General features: G+C 33.6%; 1 protein-coding gene across 2 annotated transcripts in view; it reads right to left on the bottom strand.

Annotated features, from left to right (window-relative positions):
* Window positions 1-24,223, bottom strand: part of LOC127286831 (transcription factor SOX-13) — a 209,691-nt gene that overhangs the window by 86,579 nt on the left and 98,889 nt on the right. For both annotated transcript variants that reach the window (XM_051313436.1, XM_051313437.1), the window contains exon 4: window positions 13,469-13,507. In XM_051313436.1, the coding sequence (XP_051169393.1) occupies window positions 13,469-13,507 (39 nt within the window). The remainder of the gene's footprint in view (window positions 1-13,468; window positions 13,508-24,223) is intronic.

Here is a 24,223-nt window from a genome sequence, read left to right as displayed (position 1 = left end):
AGAAGAAGAGAAAGAGAGAGCAGAAAGAGATTTATGCTTGGCGGCGGCGTCGGGACGTTTTGTTCCCGTTTGTGGACGTCGACGTTGTCGTCGTCGTCGTCGAATGGTGCAACATGGCAACAGCAAAAGAAGAAAGAAGAATAACAAGAAGAGAGGAAGTACATTGGGAAGAAAAGAAGATGAAGAGGGACCGTGGAAGAGGAGCAAGAAGATGACGAGTATAACCGCTTGTGAATGAACATTGGCTCGCGGCATTTCCGGCGCGCTCTTTCGTTGTACCCTCTGTCTTCCTCTCGCCACCTCCGCTATTCTCTTAAAACAGCCCCTCTTTCTCTCTCTCACTCTCTCACTCTTTCGCGTCTTATGAATGAGTCGCCAGTCAAAATGCGTGTGTGCATGTGAGCGAAGCCGTAAGCCATGCCCCGAGACGGATTTAGATCACCCGAGAAAGAGAGCCGGATAGAGATGCCGCTTTTCTTTTCAAAAAGGAAAGTCAAATCTCTTCATAATACTGCGAATCGCCAAAATGTTTTGTCAAAAAATTTTTTTTTCTATTTCAAAGTTCTTTTATTAGTCGAATTTATATATGTAAAAACTTGTATAGCATGTATCCTAACATCAAACTCATTAAGTTTTAGCATGAAAAGCGTTACTGTATGGTAGCTATTATTATATGGCCATTTTATACAATTTAGAAACTATTTGATAATCATTACTATGGCAAAAGTTGCGGTTGCTGTCACTGTAAAAAGAAGGTATGTACCGATTTTAGGTATTAAAATAGAACCAAAAGGCAATTTAGTACCTTAAGTTGGAATTAAATTAATACCTCTCGTTTTACAGTGATGGCAACAATATGGCAATAGTTACTAGGTTAATAGTTATTATGGTAATAGTTATAGTATAGCAATAGTTATTATGTCAATAAGTAGTATAGTAATAGTTCGTTACTATGACAATAGAGTTAGTATGGCATTAATTACTGTATGGCAATATAGTTAGTATGTTAATTATTAGTATAACAATAGTTAATATAGCAATAAGTAGTATGGTAATAAATACTATGGCAATAGTTACTATACAGTTATCTTTTTTTTCCTAACAGAAACTATAAATTTTTCTAGATACAAAACTTTTTTTTTTCTCTCTTTTTGACATAAACAATTGTTTCACTGATAAAATTCCCTCCGGATGACAAAATGAACTAAAAAAATGAGTGGAAATAAAAATGCAAGACACACATTTTAAGTATAGCTTATTGTGGATTCCCCTGTATGTATATATATATATGCGCGTGTTCTCTCGTATTCTTCCTTCTTAACGGCTTTGTTGCTTCCATTATTAATATATCGCAGTCTCGCATGCCAAGAACCGCACCACTATATGACCCAAGAGCAATCTCTCCCTTCTCGGTAACATCCGCGACGATTATAAATAGTAACCTTTGTCGGACCCTTTTTTTTTATTTCCACTTCCTCTGTTTCTCACTCACTCACTCATTCCCCCTTTTTTTCCTTTTTCAACTATATCTATGTTTTGTGTCAGGCACACTTCTCCTTTCAAATCTCCTCCACCCCCTCGGCCACCTCCACATCACTATAACACACCCTTTATTTGTTTCGAGCATAAGAATGAACTTTATGGTTTACCATTATTCATCGAGGATATATATATAAGAATTCCCAAATGGAACCGCGCGTCAAGAGGAGTTGGTTTTCTGTTTTTTTTTTTTTTGCATAAAAATATTAAGAATAGAATAATTTAATGAAGAAAGTAATTTGTAATTACTTTTATAGGGTACATTAACACCATTAGGCATTTTTATTAAAAAAAAAAAATACATTTTTAATTAATTATTTTTTTTTAATTTAGAAAAAGTTGATAGTATATATTATTAATAGAAATAATTAAAGAGATAGTAAGAAATTTTTTTCTGAATGAAGAAAATAATAATAAAAAAAAGTGTATAGCATCTGGAGGGGATTTTGCGAACATCCGTAAGATATTAAATACTTCCTCTTTTTATATTACAATTTTTGTTTTCCATTCGAGGACACATTTATCCACGTCCTAGGATAATTTACAAGTAAAGTTTTGGGCGCATATAACGACAGTAAACTCGCGGATCGTTGCCTCGCATATATATATATACTTTGTGAAGAACGCGAATCTATTGTGGTGGAGAGGGAGGGTCAGTGAGCGTGGGTGATGCGCGTGCTTCCCCTTCAACACGTGTGCGTGCGCGTGCTACAAGCTCACACACATGATTCCCGCACTTCTTTACAATTTCACTTAATACATTTTTTAAAATATTTTTCAATAACAATAATAACAACTGATACTAATACAGTTTTAACTCATTTTGAATTTACAAATATATATATTTGTAAATATATTTACACGGAAAATAAATTTCCTATATAATCTACAAAAATTTTCCTGTAAATTTGGTTTTAATCATTTTCTGGCAGTTTTTAAAATCACTGTAAAACGAAAGGTATTAATTTAATACCTACATTAGGTACTAAATTGTTATTTGGTTCTATTTTGATACCTAAAATCAGTACTATTTTAGTACCTTCTTTTTACAATTAGCAATTCAATATTAATAATTTTTTTAATACGCTTTGTTAATGTTTTAGGTTAAAAATTAGTAACACAGCCACACAAAAAAAAAGTACCCGGGCCGGGGAATGAGACCACCATTTCTTGATATATTTTGATGCGCTGAACACGAATCTGAAGTCCGTTTAGCTCCATCACGTCAGGATTTTGACATAACCTCAAAAAACATAGCTGATTTTAAATGACAGGAGAAATTTTTTAAATAATGGCAGATTTGCTTGAATCTTGTTACTCGGGGGTTTTTGGGGTCGCTGATTACGAATTTAACGTCAGATTTATAAAATTCAAAATGGTGGATCCAATATGGCGGACGAATTTTTAAAAAGTAGTTGGATTTTTACGAAAATTGGTATCTAGGGTACGGTGGATAAATATCTTTATGTTTCTACATGTGTCTGCATCCAGGCACAACATAAAAATTCAACTATGTTTTAAAAACTCGTCCGCCATAATGGATCCGCCATTTTGAATTTGAATAATCTGACTATAAATTTGTAATCAGCGACTCCCAAAACCCCTAGATACCAATTTTCGTAAGAATTCAACTACTTTTTAAAAATTCGTCCGCCATATTGGATCCGTCATTTTGAATTTTATAAATCTGACGTTAAATTCGTAATCAGCGACTCCAAAAACCCCCGAGTAACAAGATTCAAGCAAATCTGCCATTATTTAAAAAATTTCTCCTGTCATTTAAAATCAGCTATGTTTTTTGAGGTTATGTCAAAATCCTGACGTGATGGAGCTAAACGGACTTCAGATTCGTGTTCAGCGCATCAAAATACATCAAGAAATGGTGGTCTCATTCCCCGGCCCGGGAACTTTTTTTTTTTGTGTGGCTGTGTAATTAGTAAAAAGTGATTTTAAGAAAAAAGACCCAAGGAGGTATAATAAATGCTTCGAAAAAGGGAAAAAAAAAAAATTTTGGAAAATAGGTGTGAAAGTTGGACGCAATGTAAAATGTGGTTTACAAGGAGTCACAGGTGCAAATACTACGAACAATGATCATGACGGACAGAAACACAATATATGTTCGGGTACAAACTGCTTATTGTCTCTTGTGCGCTTCTGTTGGGCGAGCAACATGGAAGGAGACGAAATGATAATAATAGCCTCGGTGGTGGCCAACTGGTTTGCGAGCCTCTTATTGCACCCGCGCGCGTCATTCTTCTCTCTCTCTCTCTCTCTTTGGATTTTATGAAATATATTCTTCGCCATTCTTTTTACCACTGACTCACCATGTCCATTCATGAAAGTTTAGCCTGTAATGAACAGTGATTCGCTGTTTAGTTGCAACCGGTTTAATTACGCATCTTTTTACAAGCCTTATGTATATGTAATTATTTTCTTTTCTTCATATTTTAATGTCAAACAAATTTTCAATTCTTTTCTTGATTTATTTCAGAATTTTTTTTCTCATATTTTCAATATAGTAAATAACATTCATATTAAATAGAGGAAAATATATATACTAAATAAGTTTTTCGTAAAAAAAAAAAAAAATAGCAAATTCAAATTATGTTTACACACGCTAAGAAAAATTGTTTTCTCAAAAATATCTTTTGATTAATTATGATGAATACGATTTAAGGAGAATTATTAGAAGGGAGAAAAATCATTTTTTATTTATTAAAAAGAAAATGAATCGTGAACATAATGTTTAGACTTTTTGAAAACAGCTACAACATTTTTTTTGTAAATTAAAAAAAAAAAAAAATATGAATCTTTTGAGAGTATATAATTTTGTTCTATTCAAGTGGTGAAAAATGTGAAAGACACATTGTGTAGAAAATAATTTATGGTTTGCCGCCTGCGCGATCCAAAACTCGCTCTTGACAACGGGAGTATAATAATAATCGTAATATTTTCGCAAGTATGAGCGGAGATTCGGTCTCTGAAATAACTGTGCACGCGAGTCATGATGATTGGGATGACAGGGAGGAGGTGAAGTGAGGTGAGGAGTTTTCTGTATGTATGTATCTATGTATATGTGTATGTGAAAATAGGAGGGAAAAAGAGAGAAGGAGAAATCGAGGAAGAGAGGAAGATGAGGAGTCTTTTCTATTTTTAGAGTTTCTATTCGTTCGGATAGCGTTTGGTCTTTGCCAACGCAAAATTTGCCCACTGTGCGGAGGGCATTATTATTATTATTATCATTATTATGGTAAACGAACAGCACGCTTTCGTTTATTATCTTGCAGTTTATTGTGCTTCCGCAGCCGATTAACTCATCTAGTCACGAGATCAGAAAGTTTCTCGTTTTCTTCCTCTCTCTCTCTCTCTCTCTCGCAACATGTATATACAACCATATGCCGCGAAACCATCACTTTATATCAATACATTTAAATCTCTATTGCGTTTCTTCTTTCCTGCTTTTCAATATAAATAAACCATTTTTCAATGTTTGTTTTTGAACAAAAAAATATATTATTTTTATTTATGGCAAGTTTATAAGAATTACTCTCTGTTATGTTAATTAAAAATTCAATTGTTTTTGCCTGAAAAAGTGATGATAATTAAATAGTGTCGTTGTAGTAACTTCTAGCCGTTAACTGCACACATGGGTCAAAATGACCTCAACGGTTTTATTATCAATTTCTATTTTGAAATATAAAAACTATTGGTTTTTTAAAATGAATATAATATGCGATAATCATAGAGCTTACAGGTTAGAGTTGCTAATTTCACTTTAAACTTGTGAATTTTATGAGATGTCATAAAATGTTAAATTTTAATTTTATGTTCTTCGCTTGAGTTCATAAGAATTGACCTTGAATTCGTTCCACGGTGCTAAAATTACTATGGGGTATTTACGCCTGACTCAACTAGGCCGGAAGCTGTGCTGGACCAACTTCGTGCACTCTATAACCACGCAGATTTCAAATTTGATAATTGTTTCTTTTTAAATATTATAGCTTTATTATAATCAACTACTTTGTTTTAATAGTATTGTAATTATTTTTTTTACCCATATGTTATAAAGATATAATTTTATGGTAAATTTATTTTTTAACAGCTATTCAATGAGTAAAAAGTTTGTTAACTATTATTAGTAAATTATATGTTAGTATTGCATGAAAAATGTGTAATTTTCATCAACCACGCCCACTTCGGCGAGAAACCTCCCATTAAAAGACATAAATTATTACTTTTTTCTAAACTGCTCATTATTAAAAATTAGTTTTTTTAGACTCTTTTTAAAGCCACGCCTACTTTAATCAAACACCGCCCACTTTTAAACATCAGCTATGTTTAAACCACCCTTACATTAATAAAAAGCCACACAAATTTCAACATAATCTAGTTTAAACGACGCCTACTTTTAGTCAAACCACGCCTATTAATTGTAAACCACATCTACTTTAATAAAACCCACCCATTTCAAAGCAAATTTACATTTAAATCACGCCTACTTTAATTAAACTCCGCCCACTTTTAGCCAAACCACGCCTACTAATTATAGACCACGCCTACTTTGATAAAACCCCACCCATTTCAAAATACAATTTACATTTAAACCACGCCTATTTTCAAACAACAAGCACAAATAAGCCCAGTAAACATAATTAGAGACACGCCCATTATTGGTGAACCACGCCCAAAATTTTAAGCCACGCCTATTTTTTATCAAACCACGCCCATATTTTAAAATTCACTCCTATTACGCCAATTTATTTTTTGTTGAACAAAAATTCTTTTATATTATTTTTCTTAGCACTATTAACAGTGTATTAAATTTTCAATTTCTCGACAGTATACCCTATCGAATAAGCTTTATCATCATGCCTATTCAGGAACATATCAAAGTTTAAATAACGGGAGACGTTGAATGTTATCAATGATTGTGACGTAGGCGTTACGGAAAGATAGGCTTCTGGTAAATGTCAATGGGAATGGTTGCCTATTTAGGGTATATCATTTCAGAGAGAGAGAGAGAGAGGGGGGGGATATTCAGTTTCAACATCAATATGTTCTTCTGATCTTTTCTATCGACTCGACGTTGCGTCTTTTGTCACAACAGAGGCTTTTGCCACTTTTCGCCATTCATCGTTCATAAGATGTATAAAGATACTGCCATGAAAAAGATTCTCTTTTTTTTCTTTCTTCTTTTATCGTTTTTATTTCATCGTCTATACTAAAAATCAGTTACTAAAGAAAAATCCTCTCAGCTAAATTAATAAATTTCAGATCATATATACAGAGACTTTTAAATATCTTTTCTAGTAAAAATTGAAAATAAAAATTGAAATAAAATTAATTTTCTATTTTGGCAACATTTCACTTAGCGTTTATAATATATTGACGATTTTACTTCACCTGCTTCAACGTCTTGGATGTGGCCTTGATGACATTCTGTAAACCACCAACCATGTCGAACGAGCGAACGATAAGGAGGGGGGGAGTAAATGTGTAGAAAGTGTTTGGGAAGGGGGGGGGGAGGGAATATCTGCGATGAGAAACGTGTTTGTCAATAGTCCGTTAATGCTCTAAGCCATTAATCATTGCTAGCGCTCGTTCCTGTCAACGCGAGAAAACGAAGGCAACCCCCTTGACTATACACACACCTCTGTATCGAAAAGGAAAGAGAACCGGTCGGAGGGTTGAGAAGGGGAATGCCGATTCAACGAAACCACCCTTCACTTCGCTTCTTTTTTTTTTTTCTTCTTCTTCTTTCTAAATAGAATAAGTTGACTTGAGAAATGCCGCACGTTATTACCTCTTCAACACTTTTTTTTGGAAAGCATGCGACTCATTCCACCAATTGCGAAAATAAAATAGTCATTTGTGTTCAATATATAGGATAAATAAAATTTATAAGCTTTTTGTTTCATTGAAAACATTAAAAATGTAATATTTTATAACATTGCGGTTTATGCCTATAATATAATTCTAAAATATTATCTGAACTGAAATTAAACGAGCTTTTACGTTTAATAAATAAATAAACAAGTTTTTTCAAAAAAGTACTTCTATTGTAGGTTCAATGCAGATGTAATGTAGGTTCAAAGTAGGTCTAATAAAGATTTAAAATAGGTTTAAAGGAGGTTCAATCAAAGTTGAATGTTGTTCTAATAAAGGTTTAATGTTTCTTCAAAAAAAAAGTTCTAAAATCTCAATGAAGGTCTAATATGCAGGTTGAAATTAGATTCAGCGTAGGTTCATTAAGAGAGTCCTTCAGTAACAAATATTGGGCAATGACTGTTGTCGGAGTGTGGAGCTAATAATAATTCTACATACGGTAACATTATTTTGAATCAGTAGAGTGAATATATATGGATATAGAAGTGCAGAAAGTGTATGAGGGAAGAGGGACTTTTGGGTACTTGGGAGGACGAAAACACACTGATTTGAGAGGGTGAAACGACTATATCCACAGAGCAGAGGCCTGGAATTCCATAGTATATATATTCACGTCGTTTGCCATTGGAATGGATGCTTTTCATATTTTTTATATGTCTAGAGAGGAGTGCGGGAGGTGGTGGTATAGGTAGTTATCCGTCCATGGTGGTCTATATTGAAATTCGACGGGGCCAACACGATATAGAGATCATCGTCTTTTTTGTTGCGATCCACTTTGGCATTTGATTGGATTATACGTTATCTGCGCGCGGCCCATAGAGCGCGCTGCTTCACATATAATGCACATCAGAGGTTTGTTGGTGTATTCGCGACTAGTGCAATTCCAAAAGAAAAAAAAGAGAGAAACAGTTATTCGGTGTTGTGTGTGCACAAGTGTTGTGCCTCATTCCAGAGGAGCTTGCACGGCGGATTCGAGAAGCGAGTCTTTTTATGTCTCTGCTGCATTTTCGCGCCTCAATCTCCCTCCAAAGCCTTTTCTTTCCTTCTTTTCTCTCTCTTTCTCTGCAAAAATTGTTTATTTTTATGTTTGTTGATTACTGTCGATAAAATTTCATTCCGGATATGCGGAATTCAGACAGACTTTCAAAAATTATTTTTGGTTAGATTCAAAGTAAATTAAGTTAATTTTGATTTCAGCTTTCAGGGCTTGATTCAGCATTGTTTTAAGATTTGCATTCAATTGATGCATTTCTATATCAATTGCAGAAATTGATACAACAGAAGATTAAGGACTAACTTAAGTTTTCCTTCTATGTTTACTTTTATGTTTTGTTGTAGCATCAATGAATTAGTTTCAAATAGAAAGTCATTTGGGTCATAAGAAGAAGATCTCAGAGATTATATCTCCGACGTCTAAACTATATATATCAAATAAAATACGTTAAATCACGAAACGGGAGATTTGAGCTTTTCATTCGTTGTAGAAGGAAAATTGCTGCGGAGACGAGAGGCGCGCAAGCACGATGCAACTGCATTCCGATATGCTTGAAGGGGGGTGTGGCACGACCCGATTGAAAACGGTAGTTGAAATTTCCCCAAGCTGAAGGAATATAGTGGAGCATACATATATACAGACATATATGTAGGCTTCTTGATTGGCAGAGGTATGGTACAATTGGTCGCAGAATACGGTTGGCTGTTCCTTGTCGAAAGAACGACGAAGGATGCTTTCAAGGGGGTGGTGGCAGAGTGCGGGAGTTTTCAAGAGGGGCGAAAGAGAGGATATGGCTCAACTCGTTCGAACCATTCATATTTCGAATGAAAAGGCTGTGCGCGCACCGAACAGACCTCGATTGAAAGGAGAAGAGAATTATTATGATTATTATTATTAACCTTTCTATAGGAATGATTTTCCATTTTCCCGTTGCGTCTGTCTTCGACTTTTGGCAGAAATAAAGGCTATTTCTCAACCCATACCCCCTCACAATCCAACAACTCTCTAACTGAAAATTGCTTCCACTTTCAATTTGTGAGGCCAAATTGTACTTGTATTCAGTTATTAGAATTGCTTTTTGTTGGTATACTTCAAAAATAGTATTTAATTATTATTAACAAAAAAATTTAGGAAAAATTAAAAAAACTAATAACAAAATTGCTTTGTCAATTTTTTTTCCCACGTAAGTTATACGTAAGTTTTAGAATATAAAAGTCTTTTAAAGATCATAGTGGTTCGATATCGTAGAGAAGAGCATTCACAGACGGGAGCAGAGATGAACACCCACACACGCACTAATTACAAAGTATCGCATCAAGAGTATAAATGTACATATATATATACGCCCACGTAGCATGGATCTGCTCTTTGCAGACCCCAAACAAGACTCGCTTTGTGTACAATCTCTCCCCTGTGTGCCTTTATTTCTCAGAGGATTGAAGAAAAGGCACTCGCTCCCTCTATGGTTCTTGCAATACGTATATTCCTTATACAGTACAGGTCAGGACATTAATTTTTTCAAAACTATTTTCCATTCTCTATATTACATTTATCAGTTATACTCCAAAAGGGAACACCACAGAAGAAACCTACATTTGCTGCTCCATCGTTATTCTTATAATTATATTTCCCTAATTTGAAATAAATTTATATACTGTATCTCTTACAGCAGAGTTTAAGCGAAGAACATTCAATAAAAAAAAAATTTGCTAGTGAAACAAATAAAAAGGATGCTTAATTAAAATAATTGAATAGAAATAATTAATTAATAAAAAAAAACACGTAAATTGAAAGGTGAAATTTTCAAAGCCACACCTAATTGGTAGAGCATATACATGCAAAGACACTCACAGAAAAAGCGGAAAAATCTAAACCAGGGAGTTGTCTTCAAAAAATGTACGGGGCACTTTTTAATTGGTTCAGCGGATGCTGCACTAGATGAAAATAAATTTTGAGATTTTTTGAAATCTTCGAGATAATCGAAAATTAAATTTTCGAGATAATCGCTCCACAATACCACCAAAATCTTAACCCGGGAGTCTCGAACAAAAAATGTATGGGACACTTTTTGATTGGTCCAGCAGATGCTGTGCTACATTCAAAAAATTTTGGAAAAACTTTGGAAAAATTAAATTTCCAAGATTATCGCTCCGGAATACCACTAAAGTCTTAACCTGGAAGTTGTCTTCAAAAACATGTAAGGGGTACTTTTTGATTGGTCCAGCGGATGCTGCGCTAGATGAAAATAAATTTTGAGATTTTTTGAAAACTTCGAGATAATCGCTCGGGAATACCGCACCAAAGTCTTAGCCCGGGAGTCTCGAACAAAAACAGTATATGACGCATTTTTTGATTGGTCTATTGCGGATGCTGAGCTAGGTGAAAATAAATTTTTGGATTTTTCGAAAAATTTACAATTACTGTATTTTTGAGATAATCGTGTCTTAAAAATTTTTTTAAACTAATTTTTTGTAATGTAAAATGTTGAATGAAAGTAAAGTATCATTGAAGTTGAGCATTGTTTTGGCGGAACAATATAAATATAAAATTGTTGGCAGCATTGAAAATAGGTTCATTCTTATTGGCAAGTAACTGCTCCGAATGAAACGTCACGTTGTGAGTCTGTGTCTCTGCTTCTCATTTGGTTAAGAATAACATTGTCAGCGTGTCACATATACAATAATAAGTGGCTTCCTAATTTATAGTTTCGTCCTTTGTCCACATTCATTGCGCAACAAAATGCTAAAAGAATCTAGTTAAACTTATATAGTAATATATGAGAAAAGAGATCAGTCCGGCTTTAGTGACGCGACAATAAGAAAAAAGAAACACGATGTAGGCAGTAATTTTGAGAACAATACATTTCAAGACGAGAGCAGAATAATAAAACATCTTTTAGTGTTGTGCCGTTTGATTCTTAGTATAAACGAATTAAAATTCTTTTCAAAATAATTTCTCAACTAATTCCATAAAAAAACAAGGAAAAAACAAGATGTGAGATATTTTAGTCACTTTAATATCTAAATATTGTTTTTTTTTAATTTTACAGTAACTTTTGAAAAATTTTATCAAAAATTGAATTTTTCAATTAAAAGTCTAACATGTTTTACATCATTTTCCGCGCGATCGTTGAAGGTAATTTCCTGAGTAAATAAAGATTCTTTTATGAGAGCACAATATCAAAGTAACGAAAAATAGAGATACGATATTGAGAGGGTGTCTTGAGTAGCATCCTTAATTTGTCAAGACGCTGTCAGCAAGGCTGTAATAACATGGGACACACACAGTAAGGGAAAAGAAAGACGAAAGAAAAGGTGCGGCGGTGAGAAGACTCCGATGAGGTATTCCGGTCACGGGGTGGCATCACTGCCACTGTCACAGTGTTCAAGAAGGAGGGTTTGGGAGGGTTGGTCTCAGCAAAGACGTCTTTATATATATATATATATATAGAGAGAAAAGAAGGGACGAGGTATCTCATCTCCTGGACTCCTCGCTATCATATCATAAAAATAATCATCCCCATCCAATGAAGCCCGCTCTACTTTGATCTTTCGCATTTGTTTCTTTCAAGTAACCCGCATCTTCATTTTTTGTACCCTGTAATTTCAAATTGTCGTTTGCTTTTTAGAATTAATCGAAAAAACAAGGGATCTCGCATTTTTTCCTATTACCATAAAATATGCGGTGTTCAATTTGTTAGATTTATTTGCAATAATAAATAAACAAATAACAATATGAATAAAATTAAAAATTTTTAGATAAAGATAGAGCACATATTCAAAACACGTGTATTTTGGGGGCGTTGCCTATACTAAAACACGCCCATAAATTGATTTTTTAAGCCACGATCTAATTTAGGCTTTATGTAAGAAGAACTATTCTAAATGAGCGGAGCTTAATAAAAACACACCCATTAAAGGGCGGAGTTTAAAAAAGCCACGCCCAGAAAATTAATTAGCAAAAGAGCTTTAACCTTATAAAAAGCAAAATTAAAAGGGCGGAGCATACTAAAACACGCCTACTGAAGGGCGTGACTTCAAAGGAAACACCCTTCATAAATTGGTTATCGAAGCCAGGAAAAATATTTAAGATTTACTTTAAAAAAAAATAGGAACTTTGGTTAACGTTCTAAAGCCATAACGGTCGTTGTCCACTAGGGAATTCTAGCTTATATTTAAGTCAAATTTGTTGCTAAAGTATATGGCACTCGAGGGGTGTAACTACAATAAGACACGCCTAAAGAAGGCGTTTCTTGACAAAACCACGCCTACAAGTAAGCACTTTTGAAGAAAATTGTATACAATATTTTGAAAAATCGTCAATTAAGAAAATTGATGTTATTTATGTTTACTCAAAAAAATTAGTCATTTTTTTTTTATTAAAGGTGAATGTAACGATATAGCAAGTGAACAGTTTTTTTTATTTATATATATATAAAAATTACTATCCCTTTTTCTAATGTGGTCTTAAGATTAATATCCTGAGAGGATGTAGCATTGGATACGATCTCTGAAGTTGAGGGTGGAAGGAAGAAGAGGATAGACGGATGAACTTTTTCCGCCAAAGCAACTTGGTGCTTTCAAAATAAAAAGTTAATGAGTAAGAAGGGGGATGATGCTATTTAACTCAGGTCGATGAGTCGAACGAGGATCAATGCAAGAAATTCCTCGCTTCTTTTATATATATATATATATTGGCTTTGGCGGAAGTTGAGAAAGAGAGAGAGACAGAGAGTAGGACACCACGATGTAACGTTATACGTGTCTTGTTTCATCGGAAATGGCAAATTTTTTTTTTGTTTCTTTTTGAAATAATTTATTTCGATTCTAGAGAGTTTGTAATGGGTTTAAAGTTAAGTACATTTCAAAAAGTATTTATATGTGCTTAACTATATATATATTGAGTTTCACATTTGGAATTCAATTTTAACAAAAACAGAATCGTTAAAAAAGTTGTAAATCATGAAAAATGGTATTAAAAAGTGAATTTATTAAAAGTTTTCATTTCTCGACTATTAAAAAAAAATAAAATATTTCTCTTAAAACATACCTGGAATTCGTCACTGCTGTACCATTATTTTTCGAGATTCTGCAACAGAAAAAGAAAAAAAATTATTAGATTCATATATTCATAAAAAAAAGTAAAAAAAAATTTTCAAACCAATTGCAAGTGGAACAAATTATTTAATTCTGAAAAAACGAGAAACATGAAATAATTTGTTAAACATTCTCTTTAGAAAAAAAGACGATGATAAAAAAACCTGCAATTGACATTTTAGCTCTACGCTTCACTTAGTTCCATTTATATATATATAAAAGTCGTGCGGCGATTCACCCTTTCCCGAGAATTGTATCAAATGGACGAATTTTTTTTATCGTTCCTCTCTGTGTCTGTAAAAGTTTATTTCCTATATATATATATATGTGACGCTATTGACTGATTGGTGACGCGTATTGGCTTTCAAAAATAATTCCAAACCAGAAATATATATATATGTATATATATATATGTATTCATGGGAAATCCTTTATTCAAGCCGAATATTTCTGCTTAATCGATTGCATCAAACGTGTAATGCCATAGACAAGGGGGAATGGGGGAGGGGAGGACAAGATAGGACAGGAATATATATACATCTCTATAGTGTATTCCATCTATTGAATGCACAGAGGGTATATCGACTATGCACGCGACACGAGTTAATGAGAGGATCACGTGCATAATGCATATAGCTAGATTATATACTGCAGTCAAAGTACTAAGAGCCATCTATAATATACAAGAGTATGCACTCGATATTCTCTATCGAACATAAGCGCAAAACTTTATCATACAGAATACACGATGTATGCATACTCAATAATAATAATTATATAATTAATTTTCGTTCAAGCTCATCAAAGCTTACAATTAAAAAAAAAGTTTATTTTGATGACGGATAGTAATTATATTCTGGTGAAAATACGATTTCTAAAGGGAAAGGATTTATTGGAAGTAAGAACATAAGTAGGAGGAGTCACATTTTTTGGGAACCGCCCACAAAGCAGCTTTTCATCTCACATTTATGAAAAAAAATTTAATTTTATAAAACAATAATTCAAAGGCCACTCCTATTAAAGGGCGTTGTCTAATAAGCCACGCCCATAAATTCATTGATCCGCCCTAAAACGATTTTTCAATGTAGGTGGTTTCAAAAAAGCTCCTCCTTTCGGTGGGAGGAGTTTGTAATTGACACATTCTTTGCCCTTCGTCAACATTTTCCCTTCTGTATTTTAAATAATAATTTCAAATTCATCTGTAAGCTATTTATTAAAATTAATTTTATAAAACCTAAAATGGGAGGTGCTACTTTAAGGAGGTGTATGCATCGAAATTTTGTAGCATGTAAGTAATATATTTCTATTTGGTGGGGAAAGGGGCGTTTTAACCAAAGTAGGTGTGGTTTACATTCTAAATAGGCGTGGCTTACTTAACAGTAGGTGTGAACGTTTGTACCAAAGTGGGTGTGAATAATATTCTAAATAGACGTGGGGAAAGGGGCGTTTTAACCAAAGTAGGTGTGGTTAACATTCTAAATAGGCGTGGCTTACTAAGCAGTAGGTGTGAACGTTTGTACCAAAGTGGGTGTGAATAAGATTCTAAATAGGCGTGGGGAAAGGGGCGTTTTAACCAAAGTAGGTGTGGTTTACATTCTAAATAGGCGTGGCTTACTAAGCAGTAGGTGTGAACGTTTGTACCAAAGTGGGTGTGAATAAGATTCTAAATAGGCGTGGGGAAAGGGGCGTTTTAACCAAAGTAGGTGTGGTTTACATTCTAAATAGGCGTGGCTTACTAAACAGTAGGTGTGAACGTTTGTACCAAAGTGGGTAAATTTTCATAATAAGTAATTTTTCATATTTTTTTTGTTAATATTAACACATAATATAGTAACAATAATATTATTGAATAACTTAATTTTCAATTGAAAATATAATTTTTGAAATTCGTAATATTATTTTGTTTAAAGCTCCACTTATAATATAATAATCATTCCTGTAAATATAGTAGGGGTAATAAGTTTGGTTGCGAGGTCATGAAATATTCAGATGGAATCAATCCTGACTGGGGATGTTTGAAGCAATGGACAGAGGGGTTGAAAAAAGAGAAGAAAAAAAGATACTCCCTTGGGCCGTCTTATTCAAGTACTCTCAAAACCATTATTTATTGTCCCTCTTTCCCAGTGAACGAAAAATTATTGTTATACCAATAACATCTGTTTCCTATTATTATCGAATTTACAATATTGAATCGTATTAATTATTACAAAATATAATATTTTCTATTAGTAAAACTAAAAATGAAACAAACTTGTGGGTTATTAGAGACCAGTTTCATTTTAATGTATATATAGTGCTAACTTGCTGATATGCCTTAAACTTGCGTCGCGGAGTTTGCTTCAAGGGTTTAACTCATAAAGAGAAACAGAGGCTTGCTTAGCCCTCTAGTTTATATATGGCTATAGGGTTAAAGTAGTTATGTTTGTCCTTTGAGTCGATAGGACGACGCTGCAGGCCAACATCATACTAACCCTTCGGGATTCGATCTATCTACCCTAATGAGTCTAACAGTCTATACACTTCCAGATACAAATAACTTTAACGCAACAAATATTACAACTTCCATTCAAAGCTTACCAACATTCTCACTCGGAGAATCCTTGTTGACAAGTAAATAATTATATACTAATAAACAAAATAATTAACATAAGCTTTTTTTTTCCTATATTATTTTACGAACGATTAAATATGATTCATAAACTTTGTGTGAAAATGAAATAAATAATAATATATTATTAAGGAGGAAAAAAAAAGTAATTTTTAACAAAGTTGAAAAAACAAAGAAAGGTGTAATCACCTGGTCCAGTGGCTTTCTTTCTGTATATATATTCACTCTTTTCACGCTTCCAATGGTGAAAGTAATTGCACCAAGGGGGCGAAGGTCACTCGAAAAACCCTTAATTAACGCTTCTTTGATTCGGCGCGAAGGAAAGGAACACGAAGGCGAATGCCTTTTGTTTGCCCCGCTTTTTCATTCTCCATTCGCCTCTCTCTTTCTCTCTTGACTTTGCTATTTACGTCCAAGAAAAGTAGCAGCCATCATCCATGTCTCTTCACTCTTTCATTGTTCATGGAAAACTCGACGACATTTAACAATAATAATAATAATATTCCTTGTATAATAAACGCAATTAGCGCAATTGTTCTACTATATAACTGAATTTATTTTGCAATTACGAGACGTCAGATTTTGTAACATTATTATTATTTTACCTCTATATATAAAAAGCATCATTAAAAATATTCTATCTTAATTTCACACATTTTCCACTCGAAACAAAAAATTGTTAAAAAGAAATGTACTTAATACTGTTATAATCTCTGCATATTCTGATATACACCTAATAATTTTCATAAGTCCCGCCTACTTTTATAATTACCAACGTTAATAAATCTTACTCACATTATTAGAATATGCCAAACATAATTAGAATCTGTACAGTTAATTAGAAAATTATAATTATATATAGCCAACCAAGATATACATTTATTTTTCTAAGCCACGCCCATTATAATAATTACTTTCCACGTTAATAAGCTTCGCCTAAATTATTAGGATTTGTCTATTTTAATAGGATCCGCCCACTTTGGTACCACCGATTTTGATAAGCTCCACCCACTTTAATATTCGCAGTCTACTGTTATAATACCTTTGAATGCTCCGCCCACCTTTCATAAGTACTGCCTACGTTGATAAGCCCTGCCTACTTTATTAATATTCACTAATTTAATTAAGATACATCCACTTGGATATCATTGATCTATTTTGATAAACTCCGCCCACTTTAATTAGGATACGCCTACTTTAATTATTAATGTGGGCGTGGTAATCATAGTGGTGTATACCACGCCCACATTATTAGGAACGCCCACTTAATTAAGGATTCGCCTATTTTTAGGATATACGCCTACTTTAATAGTATATATTTGCCTAGATTCTTCTGAAACTAGTTACTCGGGGAGTTTTTTGTAATTGCTTATATAATCTAAAGACCTTTTTTTTGAAAATAGATCGGGAGTTGATTTTTCATTTTTATTACAATTACTCACTTTAATTATAAGAGTATATTAAAAAAAGCAATGCTTTTCAGTTAGAGTAAAAGAGAATTACAGCGGAAGTGAAAGAATATAGAGAAAGCGAAATATTCAGAAACAAAAGATAAAAAAAGAATAAGCTCTGCGTATATAGCTAATGAGTCGCAGAATGATTGATTCATTATGCGTTCATATATAGTCATACTTTCACTCTCCCCTCTTTTATTTTCCCTGCTCATATGTATATATCTTCATCTGGTTGTAAATTAATTTTCCATTTATAATGAAAATTGTCAAATGCGCGCATATATAAATACTACCAGAACATTGTGGGAAGTATATTTTGTGATTAAAAAAGCATCGAAATCTGTGAAGCTCTCTTTCACATGTGTATGGCAATTCGTTAATGAATATAAATGACGAGATGCGTATATATTTGGTATACATAATGGGCGACATAAGTCGAGTAAAAAGTCTGCTGAGTCACCTGACTCTGATGGTATATAGCTTACTCATCGGGCTTTTATTTATTACTTTCTCTTATCTATATGTGAGGTTCAATCTCAGTGCTTTATATATAACAGCTTATACAATTGCGATCATCCCTGTCGTTCATTTGGTACGCTTCGACACCTAGAGGACATTTCTGATCCGTAGATACAAATATATATATATATATATATATATATATCTGAGCTTACTGTGCAAATTCAACACAGTGGAAGCATGTATTCATTTCCCAAAACTTCAGGACGACGACGACGACGACGAAGAAGTGACGTAAAAGCGTTATCGGACTATTGTCGAGGCTGTCTGCCTGTCGCCCCCGGAGATGGATCACGTATTCCTAATATAATACCGCAATGTCGTGTGCAATAAAGGCCTTTTTGTATAGAGGCATGACCGAGTGCTTTGCACTTTCGATACGCCATCACACATCACGACTTTGTGACTCGAAAATAGAAAAATTTTCAATTTTTTCTTTTTTAGAAATAAACTAATTTCAAAAATTAATAAAAAGAAATTAAATTTAAAAAATTTTAATTCCTCTTGTACAATTTTTTAACAAATGGATTTTACAAAAGAAATGCGAATTTTTTCTTAAAAAGTAATACTAAATTTTTTTTTTTTTTTGAAATGTAGAAAAAAAATTTTCCTTTGTCAACGTCGAATGACCGTGACGCTATTTTAGCGTATTGGCGTTAGGGTCACATAACTGGTGTCCCAGGAGATGTAGTCAGGTATGGGACAGACGGAGGGAACAATGTGGCTGCCTCGTGAATTATTCTCTTTGATTGCTCGCTTTCGTCCCGCTTCGCTCGTTCGACATTTCAACCCCGTAACGCATTTCGCGACCCCAACGATCGGCGGTTGTCGCATCATATACAAAACATGGATTCTACCTCGACCCCGCCCGTACTGAAACGTATAACCCAGTTTCACTTCTTTTTTTTTTTTTTTTTTTTGCTATTTTATTTTTCTCCCACAAATATTTTGATTCTCATTAATGATTAATTTAATTAATTGAAATTACGTAAGTCTACTGTTTGTTACGTTAGAAACTTTTTTCTGTATAGGTGTAGCTTATTTACCAAGTCCTATCTTTAGGCGTGGTCTTATCAACTGGAACAGCCTTTTTATTGTCAAGACACCGCCTATTCGAATTAACTCCTCCCACTTACACCCACACACCTACAAGAATGACAAAGTGGGCGGGGACTAGTAGACTAACTAGTAGGATTCAAACCAATAAATACCTTACTTTGTTGTAGAGACTCCGCCTACTCGAAGTAACTCCTCCTACTTACACCAACACTCCTACAAAGATGACAAAGTGGGCGGGGCCTAATAACTAGTAGGATTCAAACCAATAAATACCTTACTTTGTTGTAGAGACTCCGCCTACTCGAACTAACTCCTCCCACTTACACCGACACTCCTACAAAGATGACAAAGTGGGCGGGGCCTAATAACTAGTAGGATTCAAACCAATAAAGAAATACCTTACTTTGTTGTAGTGACTCCGCCTACTCGAATAAGGGGCCATTAATTAATTACTTAAGGGTCCACAGGGGGAGGGGGGTTTATAAAATCTCTACATGGTCTTACGTTCGGGGGTGGGGGGGGCAGAAGCTACTCTTACGTAAGATTTTACCAAGTACTTTTCATTTGTATAGTTGTAATTAATTTATAAATTATACATTAATATTGTTAAAAACTAACGTAAAAAGGAGGAGGGGGGGTCCGAAAATCTTATGTATCCTTACATGGGGGTAGGGTGGGTCAAAATTAGCCAAAATCGTCCTTAAGTAATTAATGAATGGCCCCACTTTATTTTTATTGTAGGCGTGGCCTTATTCATTTGAGTAACCTAATATATTTGCTAGACTTTTTCTATTTTGATGAGGTTACGCCTACATGAATTACAAAGAAGGCGGAGACAGATAAGTAGGCGGAGTTTATTAATAAAAGAACAACCTATTTTATTGTAGAAACTTCACCTAATTGAATAAGCCCCTCCCACTTTCTTCTATTTGTAGGCGTGGTCTTATTCATTTGAGTAACCCTTTTTTGGATAGACTCCTACTCAATCAGACCACGCCTACATCATGGAAAAGTACACTGAACCTAACAAGTAGGCGGAGTCTAGACAAAGGAACATCCTACTTCAGTGTCGAGACTCCGCCTACTCGAACAGACTCCTCCCACATTGTCCAGTGTAGGCGTGGCATCCTCCAATTATAGGCGTAACCTTTAAGAATGGTTCCGCCCAATTTAAAAACGGTACCGCTTCATCCTCCCACTAAAAATTAGCCCCGCCCACTGCAGTCGACAGAATTTTGATACGCCCACTTATGCCTCCCATTATACAACAATGTGAATGTCATCTCCAACCACATTATTAGTAATTAGTAATGTTCGAGCGAGAATAAAATTAATCGCACAGCGGGTAATTATTAAAATGAACCTTGTTTGTGTAATGAAATTAATTATATAAATTTATGAAGTGTCATTTACAAGAAGGGATATATAATAAAATTAAAAAAAAATTTATATATGAAGACTCGAAAAGTTTTATTTATAATGAAAAGCTCGGGGTTTTTTTTTTTATAATAAAAGAAAGAAAGACGAGATAGAGCGCGGGGTTCTTTTTTTCTATATATATATATATTACAGTTGTCAAACGTCTCTTGTTGTTGCGTGTCTCGTAATAAAATCTCGGCCCCTAATTAGTTTTGAACAATGTCGTGCGGGACGAGGCATGGCGTTAATTTTTGCAATTAAGCGTCGGCCGTTTCTGTCGCTTTTATAGGGACTATATGGTGAGATGTACGTTATACAAGGGGGTTGGGAGAGAGCTGGATGGTATTGCTTACAATATATATATATATATATACGAACGACAAGAAGGGAACACTTATTTATTAAGCCGTGTACGCCCGTAAATGCCAACTACGCCTCCGTATATATATATATATATATATGTGTGTGTGTATTGCGAGAATGCAAAACCGCTTCGCTGACTATCGCAATGAGCTTAAAGCCCTGGTGTAGTATTATTTATACGAGAGAATATGTAGTTGGTCCAAGTCTTATATGTGCACATTCCTACTGGTTCGTCGGTTTCGCGCGCGCGAGGCACAAAATCCGGTTCTCCTTTTGTAGCGAGAAAAGACTAAAGTGCTTGCATTCTAATTGGTCCCCTCATCCACACACAACGGGACCGATTTCTTTTATTTAACTGCAAAACCTTTTCAGAAGCATCTTTTACTGCGCGACTCACTTTGCACGGAGATTTTGCCTTTTATTTTTTCAAATGTTTTGTATATATGAGAACTTTTTTTTTGCTTCTTAACTTTTTTGATATGGTCGATAAATAAATATTTTATCTAAGTTTTATGAATTTTTTTTAACATCGATATATCGATTTCGCAAAAAGGTGAATAATCGAGATTCTGAGTATTGATTTGTTCTAGATATGACAAATCTGTATATAGTTGGAATAAATACATATTTCTTATGAGTATAATATTGAAATTTTTTAAAGCTACAATAATATAATTTAATACTTTTATGATATATTATACAAGAGGAAATATTTCTAAAAGAGGGAGCGTTGAAAAAAATATATATACATATAGTGAAGAAGACAAAAGTAGAATATTGGAGGGGATAAAAAGAGGAAGTAAAAAAGACGAAAGGGGGTTTTCGGCAGGGAATACTGGGGCAAAGGGATTTGAGAAGTGTGGGGATGAGATTACACGCGCCGCTTGAGGGATTACGTCGCTCTGATTCTATGATAAGAATGTGAAAATAGGCTGTCTCTTGTCGCCTTGTAATCCCCCGATAGTTGGGATGCACGATCCGAGTAATTACATTGTCGCAGGATATGTCGCTCATCTTTTCTCTATTCATATAATTCGCAATTTCGACAGTCGCAAATATACCCTCAATAATACCGATCATATATAAGATGGACCAATAACTCGAGTCGTTCATATATATATGTATATAACATTTATATACACTATAAGTACAAGCGCAGGGATTAAAGTTATGTACGACGACGTAAATTATACTTAATGGGTTTGCTCGCTCGGACGCGTCGTTATAAATAATCTCCTAGGTACCTGCAAAAGACTTTTCGTGTAATCTATACATGCGCGATGCGATCATCGTATTGCCACGGAAATGAAATAATTTCTTCATGTACATGCTCTTTTCCTCCGTGTGTGTGTGTACAAAAGTATTTAATTTTATATACATATACAGTTTATTTGTATATACGTATTTAAAAAAAGAGAACCCCTGCTATAAGTGGAGATTTTTGAATAAATGTTACCTACCGCATAGCCAACTAATGAGTGTCTTTCGTCTTCTGCGCGTGTGAAAAATGATACCATTTCCAACTGGATTTTAATTAGATATCTGTTTTATCTTATTACGAGATTAAAATATCATTAGAATAACGTGTGGATTTTTTTTTCTCTGCATTTTGTTGAAAACGATTACATATATTTTTCAGTTTTTATATACAAGGGGGAGAAAAATAATTTTCGATTATAACCTTTAACAGTTTTTTAACGCTATACATATATACAGAAAAAATCTGAACTAAGAATTTTACTTACAGAAAAATGTAAAAAATCATTTTTTCTTAACTTTTAATCTGTTAATTTTCAAACAATAAAATTTCACTGATTTGTATATCAGTGTATTTTCACTGATTTAAATGAGTGGTGAATACCTACTTATCACAAATTCAAATTATAATAAATATGCATTTTATTGTGGTTTGTTGCGATCGTTGACAAGTCGTAAGTATACATAAGTCCTCGAGCGTCTTGCACACCCTCGATAAATACGATATTATATTATAATCCCAACTGCGACTTTAGTATAGTATAAATATCTGTACAGGGATGGTGTGAGGGTGTTTTGAAAACGGGCCACACGGAAAGAAATTTTCTGTAGAATTTACAGAAACTCCTGCGCCATCTACTGATGTTTCTCCAAATAGAGAAATTTGTAGAATCATTGGCTTTAAAATCTGTTAATTCTACAAGTTTGAGCTACAGTTTTTAAAAACTGTTGAGTGACCAAATTATGTATACTATATAGGGATAATATATATTTAGTAGAGTATTTCTTATAGGTTATATTCTCCTCCGAATACATTAAATTCGCGGAACATTATTGTATAAATTAGTATAACTTCTATGTAAATAAATTCATCCTTCAATAATTTTCTAACAAAAAAAATGAGGAGCAAGTTTTCAAAACTTATGATAAATCCACTTTTTCTTATGTCGAGAAATTGAAACAAACGACTTTTCTCACTTAATCACTACAGTTAATTTTAAAATAAAAAATTTCTAATAATTTATTTCTATAATAATGTTTATATACTTAAGACGTTTCCTTTTTAATTAAACTTTCTTGCCGACACTATGATAATAATAAAAACACTAAATTCACCTTAACCTCTCGCACTCAATCGTACTCAGCCTTAGTCGAATCACTGCATTGTTTTCGCGCATGCGTTAAATCCTTACAGAAAATATCTGTAGAATTAACAGATTTAGGAACATGTAAAATCTCTAAATCGATGTTATAGAATTACCAGAAAAATTTTTTCGGTGCAGAAGGTATTGATTGAGGGAACCGTTATTAAATACAAATATTTTCATTTAACAATACTCATTTAAAAACATAAAATTTTTATATAGTTTTTTTGTACCTGCATGACCTGTTTATGTTTAAAATAAATATATAAAATAAGCCTTTAATAATTATGAAAGACATATCTCTTGTTCGAACAAACAAACCAATTTTTATTTTCTTAGCTATTCTGATAGCAGTATTATAACGAACCCAATCTTAGTTTATCAAAATTCAAAATGACGGATGCAATATGGCGGAAGATTAATTTAAAAATTCATTCCAAGGACCCCAGAGAATCTTTTTTCACAGACTTGATTTAAATTTTTGGCATCATTTTTTTGTCCTAATAAATAAAATCTAAAAGACATAATGCTCTACAAAAAATGTATATAGGACACTTTTTAATAAGACCAACAGCATCCGAGCTACAATGGACTATTTAGTCCATTAATAATAGTTTGTTAAAAAATAATATTTTTTCAAATATATGTACATTTTTTTAGTTAAA

The sequence above is a fragment of the Leptopilina boulardi genome, unplaced genomic scaffold (assembly GCF_019393585.1).
Source record: "Leptopilina boulardi isolate dan_hultmark-lab unplaced genomic scaffold, ZJU_Lbou_2.1 LbouV2_362, whole genome shotgun sequence".
NCBI classification, from domain to species: Eukaryota; Metazoa; Arthropoda; class Insecta; order Hymenoptera; family Figitidae; genus Leptopilina; species Leptopilina boulardi.
Note: the sequence above shows the minus strand (reverse complement) of the source record. Positions and strands in the feature narration are given on the sequence as shown.